General features: G+C 47.7%; 3 protein-coding genes across 5 annotated transcripts; all 3 read right to left on the bottom strand.

Moving 5' to 3' along the window:
* Window positions 1–1,716: 1,716 nt before the first annotated feature.
* LOC120672305 (factor of DNA methylation 1-like) lies at window positions 1,717–6,329 on the bottom strand. 2 transcript variants are annotated; one of them, XM_039952629.1, is made up of 7 exons: window positions 6,089–6,329; window positions 4,835–5,978; window positions 3,934–4,115; window positions 3,138–3,227; window positions 2,774–3,052; window positions 2,468–2,680; window positions 1,717–2,376 (listed from the first exon to the last, which is right to left on the bottom strand). In XM_039952629.1, the coding sequence occupies exons 2-7, from the start codon at window positions 5,943–5,945 to the stop codon at window positions 2,143–2,145; spliced, it is 2,109 nt and encodes a 702-aa protein (XP_039808563.1). In that variant the 5' UTR covers window positions 5,946–5,978; window positions 6,089–6,329; the 3' UTR covers window positions 1,717–2,142. The 2 variants fall into 2 exon arrangements, with proteins under 2 accessions (XP_039808563.1, XP_039808564.1); XM_039952630.1 differs by having other exon boundaries at window positions 4,835–5,999; window positions 6,089–6,322.
* A 280-nt stretch (window positions 6,330–6,609) lies between these two features.
* On the bottom strand, window positions 6,610–10,657 carry LOC120672307. Of its 2 annotated transcripts, XM_039952631.1 has the most exons (9): window positions 10,177–10,657; window positions 9,937–10,053; window positions 8,687–8,975; window positions 8,141–8,582; window positions 7,967–8,066; window positions 7,799–7,858; window positions 7,618–7,701; window positions 7,412–7,519; window positions 6,610–7,323 (listed from the first exon to the last, which is right to left on the bottom strand). In XM_039952631.1, the coding sequence occupies exons 1-9, from the start codon at window positions 10,363–10,365 to the stop codon at window positions 6,982–6,984; spliced, it is 1,731 nt and encodes a 576-aa protein (XP_039808565.1). In that variant the 5' UTR covers window positions 10,366–10,657; the 3' UTR covers window positions 6,610–6,981. The 2 variants fall into 2 exon arrangements, with proteins under 2 accessions (XP_039808565.1, XP_039808566.1); XM_039952632.1 differs by lacking the exons at window positions 9,937–10,053; window positions 10,177–10,657 and adding an exon at window positions 9,104–9,592.
* A 1,402-nt stretch (window positions 10,658–12,059) lies between these two features.
* On the bottom strand, window positions 12,060–15,508 carry LOC120673407 (triosephosphate isomerase, cytosolic-like). The gene is made up of 9 exons (XM_039954226.1): window positions 15,323–15,508; window positions 14,509–14,584; window positions 14,279–14,402; window positions 13,931–14,015; window positions 13,567–13,699; window positions 13,043–13,137; window positions 12,815–12,893; window positions 12,643–12,725; window positions 12,060–12,510 (listed from the first exon to the last, which is right to left on the bottom strand). Exons 1-9 carry the CDS (start codon window positions 15,359–15,361, stop codon window positions 12,463–12,465), a joined length of 762 nt encoding a protein of 253 aa, XP_039810160.1. The 5' UTR covers window positions 15,362–15,508; the 3' UTR covers window positions 12,060–12,462.
* Window positions 15,509–16,373: the final 865 nt, after the last annotated feature.

Genomic DNA, 16,373 nt, shown 5'->3' with positions numbered 1-16,373 from the left:
CACAGAGGAGGCGGAGCCACAAAAACATGGATCCACACGGCTCCTCTCGTTGTATTCATATCTTGTCCTCGACCGAGAGCTCGCAGTGTGTGTGGAGGAAGCCAGCAATGCGCGCGGAGGTGGACGGAAGATTGGCACGTGAAGGCCACCGGGAGCCGGCCAGCCGGCGGCGCACGCGGAAGCAGGGCCGAGTCGAGTGGCCGGAGATGCATGCGGAGGTGCGAGCCCGCAGCGAGGATGGCCAGCTACTGGAGCGCGAGGTGAGGCGGCGGCAGGGACGCCCGGCCGCGGGAGCGCGAGGTGAGGCGGCGGCGGCCGTGGGGAGGAGGAGGCGCCGGCCTCCGGTGCTTTGGGAGGAGGAGGAGGAGGCGCGGGCCACCGCCGGCAAGTGGAGGAGGCGCGGGGGCCGCCGCTTGAAGGAGGACTGGAGATGGCCAAGCGGAGGAGGAGGCGGCAGGGCTGGGCAACGAGTCGTGACGAAGGGGCTGGCGACTGGATAAGAGGAGAGGAGGAAAAAAGAAAGGGAAAGAAAAAAAATAAGAAGAGGGAAAAAAGAAAAGGAAAAAGTGGAAAAAGAAAAAAAGAGCAATTTAGACTTTTTACAACCTCAATCCAACAAGTGAAGTTGTTTTATCAAATATTTTCTAAAACGGCTCCACCTCCATCAGAGAAGCCGCTCCACCGGAGGAGCCGTAATTGTTTTTGGAGGAGCCGGAGCCCTGCCAAACAGGCCCATTTACCACCAGCGTCTCTTCATCTTCGTTTACTGCTTCATCTTTTCACCGTGTTTTGTAAAATTTTATAAAAAAACGAATGCATGCATGGAGTACTAAATGAAGTTTATTTGCGAAACATTTTCATGGATGCGTGTAACTTTTCGAGACGAATCTAGTAAGTTAGGTTCCACCATAATTGGCTACAGTGATGCTACAGTAACTGTGCCTAATCATCCCCTGCTCACGCGGTCAAGAGCCTCAGTAGCTACAGTACTGCTACAGTACCATATCTGTGGAGTTGGTTTTGTGATTATACATCATTTAATACCTCGATTAGTAGTCAAAGGGTCGAAAAGTTTTCCTGGAAAATTTTACAACCTCCATCCAAACACGGCTATTCTTCCTCACTCTCCAAACTCCAAGAGGTTCTCTATATCTCTCCCAATTGTTAGAAATAGAGATTTTGATGAAAGAAATGCCCTCTAAGAGCTTCTCTAAGTGGTTATCCAAATATAGACATCATCTATTCTGGATTTTTTACTAGCCAAAGATAGATAGCAAAAATAGCTCTCTTGAGCGTAAACAAGATATAGAAAAGCTATTGGAGTGAAAATGTATAGAAAGCGATTTTTATGTAGATGACTCTTCAAATGATGATTTAGAGAGTGAAATTTAAAAAGACTCTTGTAGATGCTCTTAGTATATATTTATAGTAACCATTTGTAATTCGTAAATAAAGAAACACATACTTTATTAAGAGCATATTTTATGCACAGCACAAGCAGATTTTTTTAGCACGGTAGAAAACACATTCTAGGGAATCGCAGGTATCTGTTACGTTATTTGCCGGCCCCAGTTTAGTCAACTAAATGTTCAGCTCAGCTCACATACTTCAGTAGGCGACAGGGTAAACTCATCAGAGTTGCAACAGCCATCAGCCCATAACCGCATCATACGAGGCAAAAGTGCACTAATTCAGCCAGACCTTCTAAACAGATGGGGACAAGTAACATCAAGCTAACACCAATTGGTTAAATTACGGTACAAATGCTGAAAACAGGCAGCATGATTGATTAACCTATTACAGCACAAGGCCAGCACTTGCAGTACTACCAGTAACTACATAAATGTACAGACACCTAAGAAGAGCACGAACGGGTTGATATTATTCAGTTCACCAACCACATCCATTTCTGGGATGTAAGCGGCAACAGCACCACATGCACATAACACATAAGCTTTTAATTTCGCACCCGATGGAACACACAGTGGATAAATCTCCTATGGCACCAACGGCGCAGAGGATAGACCTCCTAATGGGGGATCGAGCAGCACAGGCCTCCCATAATGGCACCAACGGCACGCTTATGGCATGCTCGAACTACTTATTGGCTTGGGGCGGTCTAGCGGACCAGGGTGCCTATTTTCAGCCCCTCCTGCGCTTGGTGGTTGTCTCCATCTGCCTGAACAGATACTTGAGCACCTCCTTCATCGTCGCCTTCCGTCCTTTACTGAAGTTCCAGAGCTCGGGCACCACATACCGCCCACTGGGGTTGTACTCATTTATCTCCATCAGCGCAGTCTTCACCGCGTTGCACACGTCATCGCCATACTCGATCCATAGGTACTTCAGTTTCGCATCATCATGATCTAGAACTTCCTGCGAAGAACAAAGATGGCCATTATTTCCGAACAAATACTAGTGTCTCTAAACATAACCCAATAGTCAGATAGAACAACACAGCAAATACCTTATCTTCTCCATTATCATGGACAACCTTAAAAGGATGCCAGGATGGCTTCTTCAATTCCTCCTGCCAACTTGAGAGCAGCTCTGCTGCTTTGGTCTGGTAATCATCGTTTCCGTATTTCCGCTTGCATGCATTATAAAATGGCTTTTCATCAAGTTCTCCCATCCTTTTGATCCCAATAGCTGTCTGCCCATTTAGCTCTTCCTCCAAACCCTGATCATTTCATCAATGCCAAACATGAACCAACTGATAGAGAACACTTCAAGTGCATTGTAATTGCTAATGAACATATAGCATGCGAAGTACCTTAATTAATTCTTTCCGGGCTTGTTGTAACTCATCGTTACTTTCACGCTCTTTCCTCACAAGATATCCACTCAAATCTTCCAGACGCTTCTTCTCATGCTCTAATCTTTCGCTCAGCTTCTCCATCTTCTCATGAATATCCCCATCATCATCTCCTTCCAAATGTTTCATTACTTGGAGTGTACCATTCAACCGTGCAACTTCAAGCTCAAGTTGCTGCTTCTCAAGCAGCTCCTTTTCCAGTTGGAGCATCCTTGCAAATACATCTTCCTTTTCCCTCTGATTATTAAAATGTATCAATGCTCATGATCAGAACCTACAGCAACCATCTAGAAAACATATAGAAACTAAGAAAATGTCAAACCTTCTGGTCATCCAATAGCTTCAGAACATCTTCATCAGCCCTCTGCTGCTCTATACTAGCTAACTCAAGTTCACTGTTATCATCTTTCGCCTGCACAATTCCAATGTTGAACTTAAAGTAATTATATAAGATATTGCAGTATGCAACTAACACACTGATATGCTCAAACTGTCATCATTAGTTTTATGAATCTGACAAGCTATGGAGCACGCACTTAGGACATAGAATAAAAACTGGTGTTCGGTGAAAAATGACATAGAATTTGGATGATAAAATATTCCATAACAACATATCCCTTGTCAGAGTGAAAATAATGATGATATATGATTTTAAACAACCTATACAAGTCTCAAATGGAACATACAAGTCTCAGCTTAGCTGCTCTACAGTTCTTTGAGGAAGTCTTTTGTTTTCTAGTTATCTCTCTGATAGCTTTAGCTGATGGTGTTTTTTTTTCACGTTAGTGCCTACTTCTGTGTTGGGAAACTTTTCTGGTCTGTAAGCTGCTGCTTTCACTTTGGTTGTTGGTTGGCGCCAATGCCGTAAACTGTAACGCACGTTCTTATTTGTCTTAGTGAAAGATGGGGGGCTTGGCCCTAAAACTCTAAAAAAATATAAAAATAGCAACTTCAAAATCCATGTTTTCATGATAATGACAATCACTGAAATAAAAGAATGTCTGACACCCTGTAAGTCCAGATTACTATGAATTGTAAGTCTAGACTATGAATGTTATTTCAGCAGAGGTTACATGTGCATAGATATAGTGCTTCACTTGTATAGTTGTTCACTTTACCTTCTGCCTCTCATCATCGAGTGTCTTCCTGTCGTTAGCATTCTCAGCTGACAGCTTTTCAAGTTGCTTAGCTCGTGAATTCAGTTCTCTCCTCTTATTATCTAATTCTTGCCTCAAGTTTTCATTTTCTTGGAAAATTCGCAGAGCATTTTCACGAGCCCTGCGATGAAGATTGCGCATTTCTGAAAACAAGGATACAAAATGTATTAGATTAATTGATTTCTAACAGAGAAAACTTGCTATGTTAATTTTGTAATGCAAAGAAGCTAAAGCTAAGCAATCACATTAGCAATTGGGGGAGATTTGTTCATACATGTGAGCAATGTTCATCTCATCAGGTAAGGCCCTGTTTAGTTCCCTTCAAAATTCCAAAACTTTACAAGATTCCCCATCACATCGAATGTTTCAACGCATGCATGAAGTATTAAATGTAGCTAAATAAAATAACTAATTACACAGTTAGATTGTAATTTGCGAGACGAATCTTTTGAGCCTAGTTAACCCATGACGGGACAATAATTATCAAATACAAACGAAAGTGCTACAGTGTTTTACACCCAAATCTTTACGCAACTAAACAAGGCCTAAGTTGTAGTTTAACAGAGAAATATAATGTTAAACCATATAAGAAAGGAATGGAGTAACTTAGTGCATAATAGTATTAATATCTGAAAAAAGCCCTGCATTCATCTAACCAACCCATAATCGTATCTCTATATAATCCATGTCCAATATAAAACTATGGAAAAAAAAACTAATTTCAGAACTACAAGACAGAATTAACATGTACGGATCTGCTCCGTTACACATAAGTTTCACAGCCATGATTATGTCACACATGCAGGCAAATCTAGACCATCAAGTAAAGCCGAAGGAAAGGAAGCAAAATTGCACATATTACCTTCATTGTACGCCTCGTGTAGTTTCCTGTTATCCTCCTCGAGCCGTGAGATAGAGAGTTCTGTCGCATTCTTCTTTGTCTCCAAATCATGCAAGAATCGGTTCTTTTCCTCGATCTGAGATGCCAGTCTTGCCACCATCTCCCCTGACTTATCTGACTCAGTCTTGGAGACCTCATCTATTGTTTTCAGGATGGTATGCTTCCTCAAAAACCTTCCCGCCACAGTTCCTCCATTGTAATCCCCCTCTCGGGCCACCCACCCATAAACCTTAACCTCTCCTTCACCTTCACCTCCCTCCCATTCTGCAGCACCCATACCACTACTCCTTGTCTCAAATTCTTTCTTCCCCAGCTTATTCACGCTGAAATGGTTCTCAAGCGTAAGCGCATCATTAAATCCACTCCAATCATTGGTAAACCGCACAATTGCAAAGGTTTCGATGGCGTCCATCCCATCAAGAAACAAAGGCACAACCTCAACAAAACTAAACATGGCTATTCTGCCAGAAAACTCCTTGGCATTGAAGCCTGCACCGGCAGCAAGAACACAAGCCCATGGCCAAGCATACTTTTCAACCTCCAGCGGCAGCACCCCATTCTCTGCCGGCACAGAACTGGATCTGGCAGGAGCAGCATTGGCTTTGGCCTCCCCGGTGGCACTTCCACTGCCATTGGAGTTAGCAGGGGCGGGTTTAATGGCACCGAGGATGCCAGTGATACCCACCAGGTCGCCCGCGAAGGACGGATCGGTGCGGACGAAGCGGGCGAAGGCGCGGTGAGACGCGCGCTCGCGGCCGTGGCGGCGGTGCTTGCTGGAGACGCCGATGCCGTCGGCGTGCTGGAGCAGGTCCTTGATCTTGTACCCCTGCTTCTTCTTGCCGGGGCAGAAGGGGCAGCGGAAGGTGCCGTCCGGGTTCCGCACCCGGTGCTTGCCGGACGTGAGGAGGCTGAACGACTGCTCCTCGTAGTCGCTCTCCGCGTCCGAGTCGTCCTCGTCAGAGTCGCCGTCGGAGTCCTCGGCGTTGGGGCCAGCTATTCCGGCGGCCTCCGCCGCCGCCTCGGCCTCGGCCTCCTCGTAGGGGTCGATGTAATCGTCCATGTCAAGATCCATTCCCGGAGCTCAGGGATCCAGCAGAGACAAGTCCTGAACACAAGCACAGCGATTCTTCACCGAATCCTTAAGAGGAACAACGCGATTTTTCTCCAAAACATTCCTCGATCCAAACATGCAGAACAGGAGCGCAAACGACTCACCTTTTCCCCCCGAAGCGGAGCACAATCTCTGCAAAATGGCAGCGAAACTGGATGGAATCGGGCCGAGAAACCCCCGTCCTATATCAATCCCGCGGCGAAATCGCGTTCTCACGCACCAGGATTGAACGCAACGACGCCGCCCTCGCAGGATAATATGGAGGCACGGCGGAATCGGCGAGAAAGGCAAGAGGCAAGGATTAGCACCAACATTCAGTCCAGTCCTGAGGTGGTTTTGGTGGGGGGGGGCACGGGAGAGGGGAGGAGATGCCAGTGGTACGGGGTGAGAGGATGACATGTGGGGCCAGTTTAACCTGACGACGGTGCCCGGGACCACGTGGCAGGTGCTCTGACACTTTGACTCCATCGGGAGGCGTTACGTGGGCCCGGTTAATGCGGCTTTTAGGTCATTTCACGATGCTTTTGTCGCTTGCCTGCTGAATCACATCTCTCTGTCCATATTAAAATTCTTGAGAAATGGATTAATTTGGTTATGAATTGATGACGAAATAGAAGTTTTCCCCTTTTATGGAGGGTATATCCTTCGTTGCCAGAGCAGTGCAAGAAAGTACATTGATTCCACAATCGGGCATCCGGCACTAGAAAAACTTAAAAAAAAATACATGAGGATATTTCATATACACACTGAAATAAAACGTACCATTACTTTTATCAATAAGGTATTACTACTGTGTTCCTTCTTTTATTGATTTTTTTATTTATCAATAATAAGGTACTATTGTGTTCCTGCTTTTATTGATTTTTTTCTCTCTACGGGACGAAACACAAGTCCGACAATTTGCATCATGTCACAGTAGTCCACGGTTCACAACATTGCCACCTTCAGCGCACAGGTGCTCCGAGCGATGGACCGAGACCTCGCACGGTCGCGCGGCTCACCAGACGGGCAGCAGGTAGCAGAACTCGGCGTCGTACGGCTCGACCTCCACCATCTTGGCCGCCGGCGCGCCCCTGCCGCCGCCGGCGCCCAGCACCTCCCTGATGGCCCGCCTGAGCGGGGCCGCCGACGCCCGGGGCAGCTGGCTGTGCACCCACTCCAGCAGCGACGCGGCGTCGTCGGCGAAGTCCCGCATGTGCCAGTGCAGCAGCTTGGGCACCACCACGGCGGCGGCGGCGCGCTGCCTCCGCCCCCCGGCGGCGCGCACCGTCGACTCCAGGTACTCCACCTTGGCGCGCTCCAGCTCGCTCGACACGTCCTCCGCCGTGTACACGCGCAGCTGCGCCGCGCGGCGCATACGTGGAGGTCAGTTTGGGGAGAGAACAAAAGGAAACGCCGGCAGGAGCTGGCGGTGGCGCGTCACGTACCGCCGGCGAGGAGCGGCTGCCTCGGCACAGCGCGAAGACGACGTTGGGTTCAGGGTACCCGAGCCTGTACGCGCGCAGCAGATCCCTCTGTCCTTCGTCCATGGTCCCCTTATCATCATCATCATCATCAAGCAACCCTTGCTCAGGTTAAATGTTTGTATTCTGAAAGAGCTTATGGTTCAATGGTGAAAGATAATCTTGCATACCTGCTTGCCTTCGGGAGAGTGCCTCAGGATGAGGTGCTCGATCGACAGGACATTCAGCACTGTTCCTCCGACGTTCACTGAAGCCTGAAAAATGTCAGTTTCTGTTAGCAATGAACATGCAGATAACGTGGTTCGATCTATTCTGAAGCATCGAGTTTTGTCGATGCAAAGAACACTGTACCTGATTCAGCAGCGCAAGAAGCTTCTCTGGAGATGGGGGTAAACCGTGCTGAAGAAACGCCTGAAACCATGACGGGAGAATATCTTGTCCTGAGTTAGCATTGATTTCGAGGAATTGTTCTTTCGTCAAGCTACGCCTGAGATGGAATTGAAGGGCAGCTTACAGTACATGCATCACGCAGAAGTTGTAGATGTTGATCCAGAACGCCAGCTTCTGCTTGTTCGTCAGAAGGCTCGGATCGGCAGTGCCAAGCTTTTGCATCAATCCTCTGTCACAGATGCTATCAGGTCTAGCGCTTCCCCTGATCGTTGAACAGCACGCAGAAATGGGGAGCTAGCTCACCTCAAGTTCTTGATGTCGGCAAGGCACAGCGAGATGCGGCTGACATCGACGGACGCCCGCGTGAACTCGACGAACCTCCTCTGGCACCCGGCGGCGGCGGCGGCCTCCTCCGCGCCGCGGCCGGCGGCTTTCGCCGACGCCCTCCGGCTCTTGAGCGGGCTCATCGCGGCGGCGGCGCCGTGCACGGCGACCCTGGGCACGAGGCTCCTGGGCCCGATGCAGGAGATGTTGAGCTTCGACGGGCCGCCGCCGCTCAGCTCCAGCTCCCCCGCGGCGTTGTCCGCCGCCTTGTTCAGCTTGTGGAAAATGGCCACCATCAGCCTGATCAGCTCCTCCGAGAGCTTGTTCGGGCTGTGCAGGCAGACCTTCCTCTCCGGAGGCGCCGGCGTGGTCTCCGACGACTTGCAGTGGCTGCTTCTCCTGGCGTGCTCCACTTCATCTCCTGACCAGAGCATCACGATGATCATGTGGCACATCAACGTAGCTGAATCCCTTACGAATCCGACGAACTCTGAATTCGCATGTGTTTTGCTGAACATTTCGCACCTTTGGCGGAGGCGGATCCAACAGAAGCCTTGCTCTCGCATTCGAGAGCTTCATCGCTGCCTGGGCACGGCAGCTTGGGCAGGAGCTGGGCGCCCTGGAGCTCCCACCTGGACACGGAGTGCCTGGGCTGGCGGTTCTGCGGCCAGCTCTGCTGCTGCTGCTGCTGCTGGATGCACTGGTCCGTCCACTTCTGCTCCCGGCGCAGGCGCAGCCGCAGGTCCTCGACCTTCTTCTCCAGGTAGAATATCTCGTCCTCCACCATTGCTAGCTCCCCGAGCAGGCCCCTAACCTACACCGATGCAAATAAAGCAAGTAAAAATTCAGGTCAAAAACAGTATGTTCAGTAAGACCTTCTGGTCAGGTCCCAGCCATTGGAATGAACCGAGATGCAGATGCAGCACAAATAAAGTTACTGACGGTAGAGCTTTATAGCTTATACTGGCCAATGTGGTAAAAGGATTAGTAGAATTGCAAATCAACAGTTGTGAAGTTGCTCTGATGCTCTTGTTATGCCATGATGCAGGCCATTGATCATCAGTCAGTCAGGTAAATGCAGGTACAATAATGCAGGATCCAAGGAAACCAGATCTGGGAAGATTAGAGGTAGTGATTGCACGCAGGCAATTGAGGATCGCGACGCTCCAGATCAGACACAGTACTTCTGTGTCCTTGGTTGAGAAGTCAGAGCCAGGTGACATCGGATGAGACGTGAAGGGAGGCAGGAATCCAAAGGACATCCTGTGTCTGCACCTGGCGTTGCTCACCCGTACGGGGATCCCTGAGATCTTGAGCCCGTGGTGGGTGGGATCCAAATGACCGTGACAGCGTCACGTGTGTAAACTTCAGATGAGCTGCGGTGAAGTGAAATGTTTGTGATGGCAATTCCTCCGCGACTGCAGACTGCAGTGACGGTACGATGGCAATCATGTTTGTTCTCCGTCGTTTCAGACTTCAGACTTGAACAGTTTCAGCTTTTTAAGTGAACACAGTGTTTAACATGTGCAAAGAGTATCCTACTAAAAACTCTAAAAAGAGTATCCTATCGTTGCATAATCTGGGTTATGGACAAGTAATAGGCTAGCATGAAAGAAAAACATGTCGGAAACTGCAAAGCAGGATTTGGTCGAGTAATACTTGTGCAGAAATCAGTTCAGTAAGACACTCAGACTGACGGGACTGAACATTTAGCAGCCACATGCAGGCATGCAACAGAGATGATCGGAATTTTGAGCTGAGGGGGGCATGCTCACGTTGGTTGGAACGAGCGTGGCGAGGCAGCAATGGCAGACGAGGCGCCCCTGCAGCGAGCACTGGAGGACCCTGCCCAGCCGCTGCTCCTTCTCGAGCACCGTCTCCAGCTCCGACACCTGCGCGCACAACGCCAGTCAGCTCGGCCGCACACCGTCAGGCAAACCTCCAGCGACCAACGCGGTCGATCATCTATCTATCCATGGCATGGCGTGTTGTTCTGCGCGCGGCGGCGGCCTGACCTCGAACTGGAGCTCGAGGCGCTTCTCGCGCTGCTCGTCCCGGTCCATGAGGAAGTACATGAGCTTCATCTTGCACCGGCGCGCCCGCGGCCTTCTTAAACCCGCGCCCGCGCCCGGCCGCCCCCGCCGCCGGTGGTGCAGCGAGGAGGAGGCGGCGGCGGTGGGGCGTAATGGCGTCGGCGAGCTCATTTATGCGGCCTCTCTCTCCGGCGCGAGGCGGGAAAAAGGAGGAGACGGAGGGCGACGGCACGCGGCTAGCTGCTGCGCCGGGAGAGCCCCGGGCGGAGGGGTTGCCGCCGCTTTCAGGGAAGGCAGGGGTGGGAGCGAGAGGGATAGGAGGCGCGGGAGGAGGGAGGGCAGCGGTGGCTGGCGAGAGGGGGGGGGGGACGCGTCACGCTTCCCGTGCGCGCAACGGAAATGGCTGGCCCATGCAACGCATGACCGGCTTAAATTCACCGGCGGTTGACGCAACGCTCCGGGGAGGGAGGAGGAGCTCTGGAGCTGCTTACCGAGGGGGCTGAGAATTTATACCCGTGACGGGGTCTGTTACCGAGGAGGCTTTGATGACATGAGGCTCTCTTCCCTCTGTTTTTTTTTTGGGGAGAATTACGCAGGATCGCTATTTATTTTAGGCAAAACATTGAATGTGGAGTTTCGTATTTCCTTCATCAGAAACAAGAGTTTTGAATTTATGCCCGTGACAGGAGTTTTGAATGCTTGATGGAATGCCTATCGATCTTCTGCAACCTGCAATCGCTTGTTTTCCATTTAGACTAAACAGTTCCCACCTGTAAATCCGTAAACATAAAAAAACGTCACATCGAATGTTTCGACACATATATAGAGTATTAAATGAAGTTTATTTACAAAATTTTTTGCATGGATAGGCTATAAATCGCGAGACGAATCTAATGAGCCTACTTAATCCATGATTTGCAACATCGATGCTACAGTAACCATCCGCTAATTATTGATTAATTATGGATTAATTAACATCATTAGATTCGTCTCGCGATTTACAACTCATCTGTGGAAAAATTTTTGTAAATAGACTTCATTTAGTACTTCAAATTAGTAAGATTCCATTGCAAAATTTTTTTGCAAAACATCTAAACACGGCCTTAGATTGTTTGGCAATCTGGATTTTGAGTGCGTTGGATTACTGGGTGTGGATAGCAAATGCCTACAGCACATTCTAAGGGGTGATGGAAGTATGGGTAATTTCTCATCAAGTTTATGTGAGTAGTTTTGAAAATAATATATGATTACAAACAAGATTCCACAATCTAACGGGATGGTTCTTGGACTGTTAGCAATTTTAAGCCAGAACCGTTAGGCTATTATCAATGGAAGTTTTAATCTGATTACTAGAGTATCAGTCGGTAATTTTGATAATGTGGTAAGAATTAATGAAGAGAGGTTAAATGAGTATTATTTAGATAAAAATCCTATGTTTAAGATAGCACCTCGACAGTATTATTTGATTTCTCAAAAGTGCATTGGCCAGGGCAGCTTCATCTTTTTCCCCAAAAGTGCATTACCCAGGGCAGCATTGCTAATCCATTTCATCTTCCAAAAAAAAAAGCATCTCCAGACCCGCATCATCGCTAATCCATTTTATTTTTTCAATCCCTTAGCCGTGCCATCAAAACGATTTGTTTGACGGTGCGTAGGCGAATAATAAACGCATCACTCCATCCTGATACAAATCTGATGCTGTGTCACAATCATCGAAAACATGGCAAAGAACCCACTAGCGTCGTATGCTTGTGGAATGATGACGAATGGCGCACCACTGATTGGCTGCCACCGTGCATAGATTAGCTGACCCGTTGCATTCACAGGACCGTCTGATCAGAGATGATAAACACAAAATACACAGATAATCCAAACAGATCCAGTACCACTGCTGCCAGATCGTTTGGCCAGAGTGCTGGCATCCACTCATCATGAGGGATACGTGAGGGAGCACAAGGTTTGCAAAGCTCAGTGGATACAATGTGTATCGAAACAAAGCCTCGTGATTAAGTAATCTAAAGCTCCATGTAGAAGAAAAAAACAAACAAGCATAAGTCAAACACCTGGTGCAATGTGCCTCACCAGAAAAAAAAGGGGCTAACCAAAAAACATTATTGGTATGTTCAGCGGTAAACATTATTAGCAAGCTCAAGCTGCAGCCTCAGAGCTGAGGGAGAGAGGAAGCAGTATACGCTCCAGCACAAAATTACTAGCGTACATAAACAGGTAACAAGTCTGTTCTTAGGCGGGGCGGGAACATGGGACATCTTAGGCGGTCTTCACGGTGGCCGAGTTGATGATGTCAATGAACTCAGGCTGCAGACAAAGATTGGGGAGAAGAAACAGTCAGCGACTAGGGTTGTTGATAAGGCCAAACACTGTCATTTTGTTCCATCTTTGGTTTACAAGGGAACAGGACATCAGCTGTCTTCCTGGATTTTTCGTTACCTTCAAAGAAGCACCACCGACCAGGAAACCGTCAACATCGTGCTTTGCCGCCAGCTCTTTGCAGTTTGCACCAGTCACAGAGCCTGTTGCAGGAAGACCGTGAACAATCATGTGCCAAGATAACTTAGCAGCCAGAGCATATTTATAGGGCAACTGCTCAAGAAGTGTATACCTCCATAGATGATCCTGGTAGATTCGGCGACCTCAGGGCTGACATTGATCCTTAGCCAATCTCTCAGGGACGCGTGCACCTGCAAAGATAATGCAAATCTGAGTGTTTGTGCCAAGAAAAGGATAATGCGCTGTAGTAGGTAAACTTATTTGTAATCGCGAGAGTATAGCTCAATGTTGAAACTAAGTATGAACCAGTAGAGAGTTGTGAGTACTAAGAAAGACTTACTTCCTGGGCCTGATCAGGGGTGGCAACTTTGCCAGTTCCAATGGCCCAGACTGGTTCGTAGGCAATAACCACGTTGCTCCAGTCATTGATCTTCTCTGTAAAACAAACAGCATTTCATCCTTTCAGCCTGAATTTTCATATGATACCAATACTTTGAACTCATCAAATTCAAGCAAGCCATAAAGTCCACATGAAATAAATAATACAGGCGAAAAAACAAATGTTCTTACAATCAACAGGGACACACAGATACCAGTTTCCGAACTTACAGCTGCCAGAGAAAAACAGTAATGTCTGAAATAGACACACATAGATTTTTCTAATCAAATTGAACGCCAAGATCTAATTGCATAAGATGTGTGGCTATCTTTAAATAATCTTAAATTGCTATGCTGGGAGCTAGAAGTAGAAGTATTTGAATATGATTAATCAACAAACCATCATTACCATAGAAAACAATAACAGTGAAAAGAATAAAAAAGAGATCATGTGTAATCATAGGACTGAACGTAAATGTGAAGTACCAGCAATGGCTTTTGTTTGTGCCGCGACAACATCCATAGTCGATCCAGCTTCCCTCTGCTCAAGGGTCTCACCAACACATGCAATGACCTTTAGTCCCTGAGAGAGTGCATAGGCAACTTTGTCTCCAACAAACTGGAATCCAAGCAGAAGAGTAAACCATTAGATGTGAACATTCTTAGGACTACAGTGGTTATGGTTCGCAAATATGTGGCATCCAAAGGAAGGATTAATAAGGAAGAATAACTGAACAAGTCTCAGCTCCGTAAGTGTATCATAGTCCCAATTGGTAATATGCATGTAGCACTACCAGACAACGCAAATGACATGAAATACATTTTGCATAAGATGCAACCTGGAGCATACCTCATTTGATTCTCCCAACAGAGCCCTCCTTTCAGAGTGTCCAAGAATGACCCAGGGAACGCCAAGGTTGACGAGCATCTCAGCACTGCATTAATAATGCCTTGGTTATCAACCAAAATAAAAATCAGAAGAGGAATGCACCGAAGCGCAATCTACGAACAGCTGAATAAGGTTACACATGCAAACTGCTTGACATAGCATCAGCAGTATGCATAATGATCAAAGAACATAAGCTTATGCTTGTGTAAATGCTGCACGACTTTGCATTTTAGATTCGACATTAACCCATCCTCGCAAAAGCAATCACAACATATGGGGTGGTCAGTCAGGAGAGAAATGAAGACTAACCTGACTTCACCAGTGAAAGCACCTCCCTTTTTCACCCAGCAGTTCTGAGCAGCAACTTGGAACTCTGGGCGCAGCTGGCTCTTGACCACAGGAAGGAACACATAAGGAGGGCTGACAACGACCTCTGCAATGCAACAATTCCAAAGAGTGTACATCACACAAGTAAATCTCTCAGTAGTACCACAAATCCATGATGTTCAAGGTCACTTCTAAAAGGGACGAGTCCATACCAACAACATCTGGAGAGGGAACCTGTCCTTCATTCAGAGTTTTGACAATCTTCTCGACCTGATCAGTGGTTCCGTTCTGCACACATCAACATCAAGATCAACCACGTCAATGATCAGTTAAACGCAATTCAGTAGATATACATGTCTATTGCATGAGAAATTGGGAAAGCAAGAGGCTCTTTCACTGCCAACCATGTTCGATGTGCAAAAGAAGCTCCAATCTAAGCCTCAAACCCACCATCTCAATTCACAAGAACATCTAAAATTTACCGAGCTCCAACACAAGAACATCAAGGTTCAAGTCACTCTAGTAAGCATTGCAGGTGAATGGATCTCCAGAAGTTGGCAGCTCGAGCTTTTAGAGCGCTCCCGGCAACATGCATCACACAAAACTCTGTACCTGAACAGGGTTTTACGATTTGTTCTGCGCCCGGAGCACAGGAAGGCGGATTGCAAGGAACACGCAAGGCACTTCCAGCTAGGTCGAAACATATAAAGTCCATCAACATCACGCTATCTGATTCCGTACGAGGATGACCGAATCAATTGTCTTCCTGACCGGATCTTAAAAGATAGAACCTGGAGCCAGCCAACACATCCCAGTCTTCCCAGCAAGAGGCCCCCCAAAGAAGAACATTCTTACGGCGATCTAAGCCGAGATCAATAGAACCCGCCAGCAATTTCCGCCTTCTAATCCCAACAACCGCTATCGTAACCGCAAACAGAGCGCCGAAGGATCAGGGGGGGAAACCAAACTTTCCCATCCGATCCACGCCGAGAAAAACAGGCAGTCAAAGGAGGGAGGAGAAATTACGCATTTCCAGTTGCCACCGACGAAGAACTTGCGGCCCATCTCGGCGAGCTTAGATTGGGATCGGGTGGGAGGAGGCTGCGAGAGGGAAGGGGGGAGCTTCTAGATTGGCTTTCCGGATTTCGCTTCTTGGGGAGGAAGACAAAATGGGGGGCAGGACAATAAAGCGGGGCGCCTTGTGTGGCTTCTGATGTGATCACATGAGGGTGATGAGGCCGACCGGCCAGGCTGACAATGACAGGTGGACCCCACTGCCACCATCCGGAAAATGGAATCTGTATCTTTTTGGCAAAAAGCTAAAATAGTTATGTGTACCAAGGAAGCTTACTCGAATCTCTGTTTATCAGGGGCTCGTATGATTGCTTCCAAAGCTTATGCTACATTCTCACTAAATATAGCTAGAAGCATCCCGATTCGCCACTCTCTCTTTAATTTTAAATTTTAAAAAGGCAAATGATTAAGACAAATTCTTCGAGCTCCTGCGCAATTGGGAATAAAAAATTGAACATAAAATTTGTCATCATATTGCTATAGCTTAAGAGATTAAAATAAAATGCCATGTTCATGATGGTCTGTTGCGTGCAATCCATATACCAGTTTCCAGCGGTGGCCCAGCTAGGATGCCAGGATGGACACAGGGACGCGGCTGCAGACGATCCCCTTGGCCACGGGTGCCGCCGTGTAGTGGTATTGTGGGGCTCCTAGCACAGCTTGGCGGAACAGATCGCGAGTGCGGGCGTCAGCGTGGCCGCAGCTGAATCGACGCGCACCCCCGACTCGGCGATTCCGCTTTCCGGCTTTGCCCTTGCTGCCCTTTTCACGTAGCAATGTAATCATTTGGATTGGCAAAATAGACATTTGATCATTCAATTTTGCTCCAAGAGTCAATTTGGTTCCTCAGCTTTCAAAAAAATTAATTTGGTCCCTCAATTATTGTTTTTAGGTTAAATTTGTCCCTATACTAATGTAATGTTCCATAATACCATGAACTAATGCTAAAAAGTCATTGTTACCCTTTGCTATTTCCTCTCCTTCACAATTTGCACGTTCAGAA

This window comes from Panicum virgatum, chromosome 5N (assembly GCF_016808335.1).
Source record: "Panicum virgatum strain AP13 chromosome 5N, P.virgatum_v5, whole genome shotgun sequence".
Taxonomy (NCBI): Eukaryota; Viridiplantae; Streptophyta; class Magnoliopsida; order Poales; family Poaceae; genus Panicum; species Panicum virgatum.
This window is presented reverse-complemented; position numbering and strand designations above follow the sequence as displayed.

Bases quoted from the DNA above. Each gene is read 5' to 3' on its own strand.
- LOC120672305 (XM_039952629.1), bottom strand. From the start codon at position 5,945: ATGGATCTTGACATGGACGATTACATCGACCCCTACGAGGAGGCCGAG. The intron at 4,116-4,834 runs GTAATATGTGCA...CCTTGTTTTCAG, and splicing joins ACACGAGGCGTACAATGAAG to AAATGCGCAATCTTCATCGC. The intron at 2,377-2,467 runs GTATTTGCTGTG...TGTTCTTCGCAG, and splicing joins ATGATAATGGAGAAGATAAG to GAAGTTCTAGATCATGATGA.
- LOC120672307 (XM_039952631.1), bottom strand. From the start codon at position 10,365: ATGAGCTCGCCGACGCCATTACGCCCCACCGCCGCCGCCTCCTCCTCG. The intron at 8,583-8,686 runs GTGCGAAATGTT...TGCTCTGGTCAG, and splicing joins TGGATCCGCCTCCGCCAAAG to GAGATGAAGTGGAGCACGCC. The intron at 7,702-7,798 runs GTACAGTGTTCT...GACATTTTTCAG, and splicing joins TTCTTGCGCTGCTGAATCAG to GCTTCAGTGAACGTCGGAGG.
- LOC120673407 (XM_039954226.1), bottom strand. From the start codon at position 15,361: ATGGGCCGCAAGTTCTTCGTCGGTGGCAACTGGAAATGC. The intron at 14,585-15,322 runs GTAATTTCTCCT...TGATGTGTGCAG, and splicing joins TCGGTGGCAACTGGAAATGC to AACGGAACCACTGATCAGGT. The intron at 13,700-13,930 runs GTATGCTCCAGG...CTTGGATTCCAG, and splicing joins TGTTGGGAGAATCAAATGAG to TTTGTTGGAGACAAAGTTGC.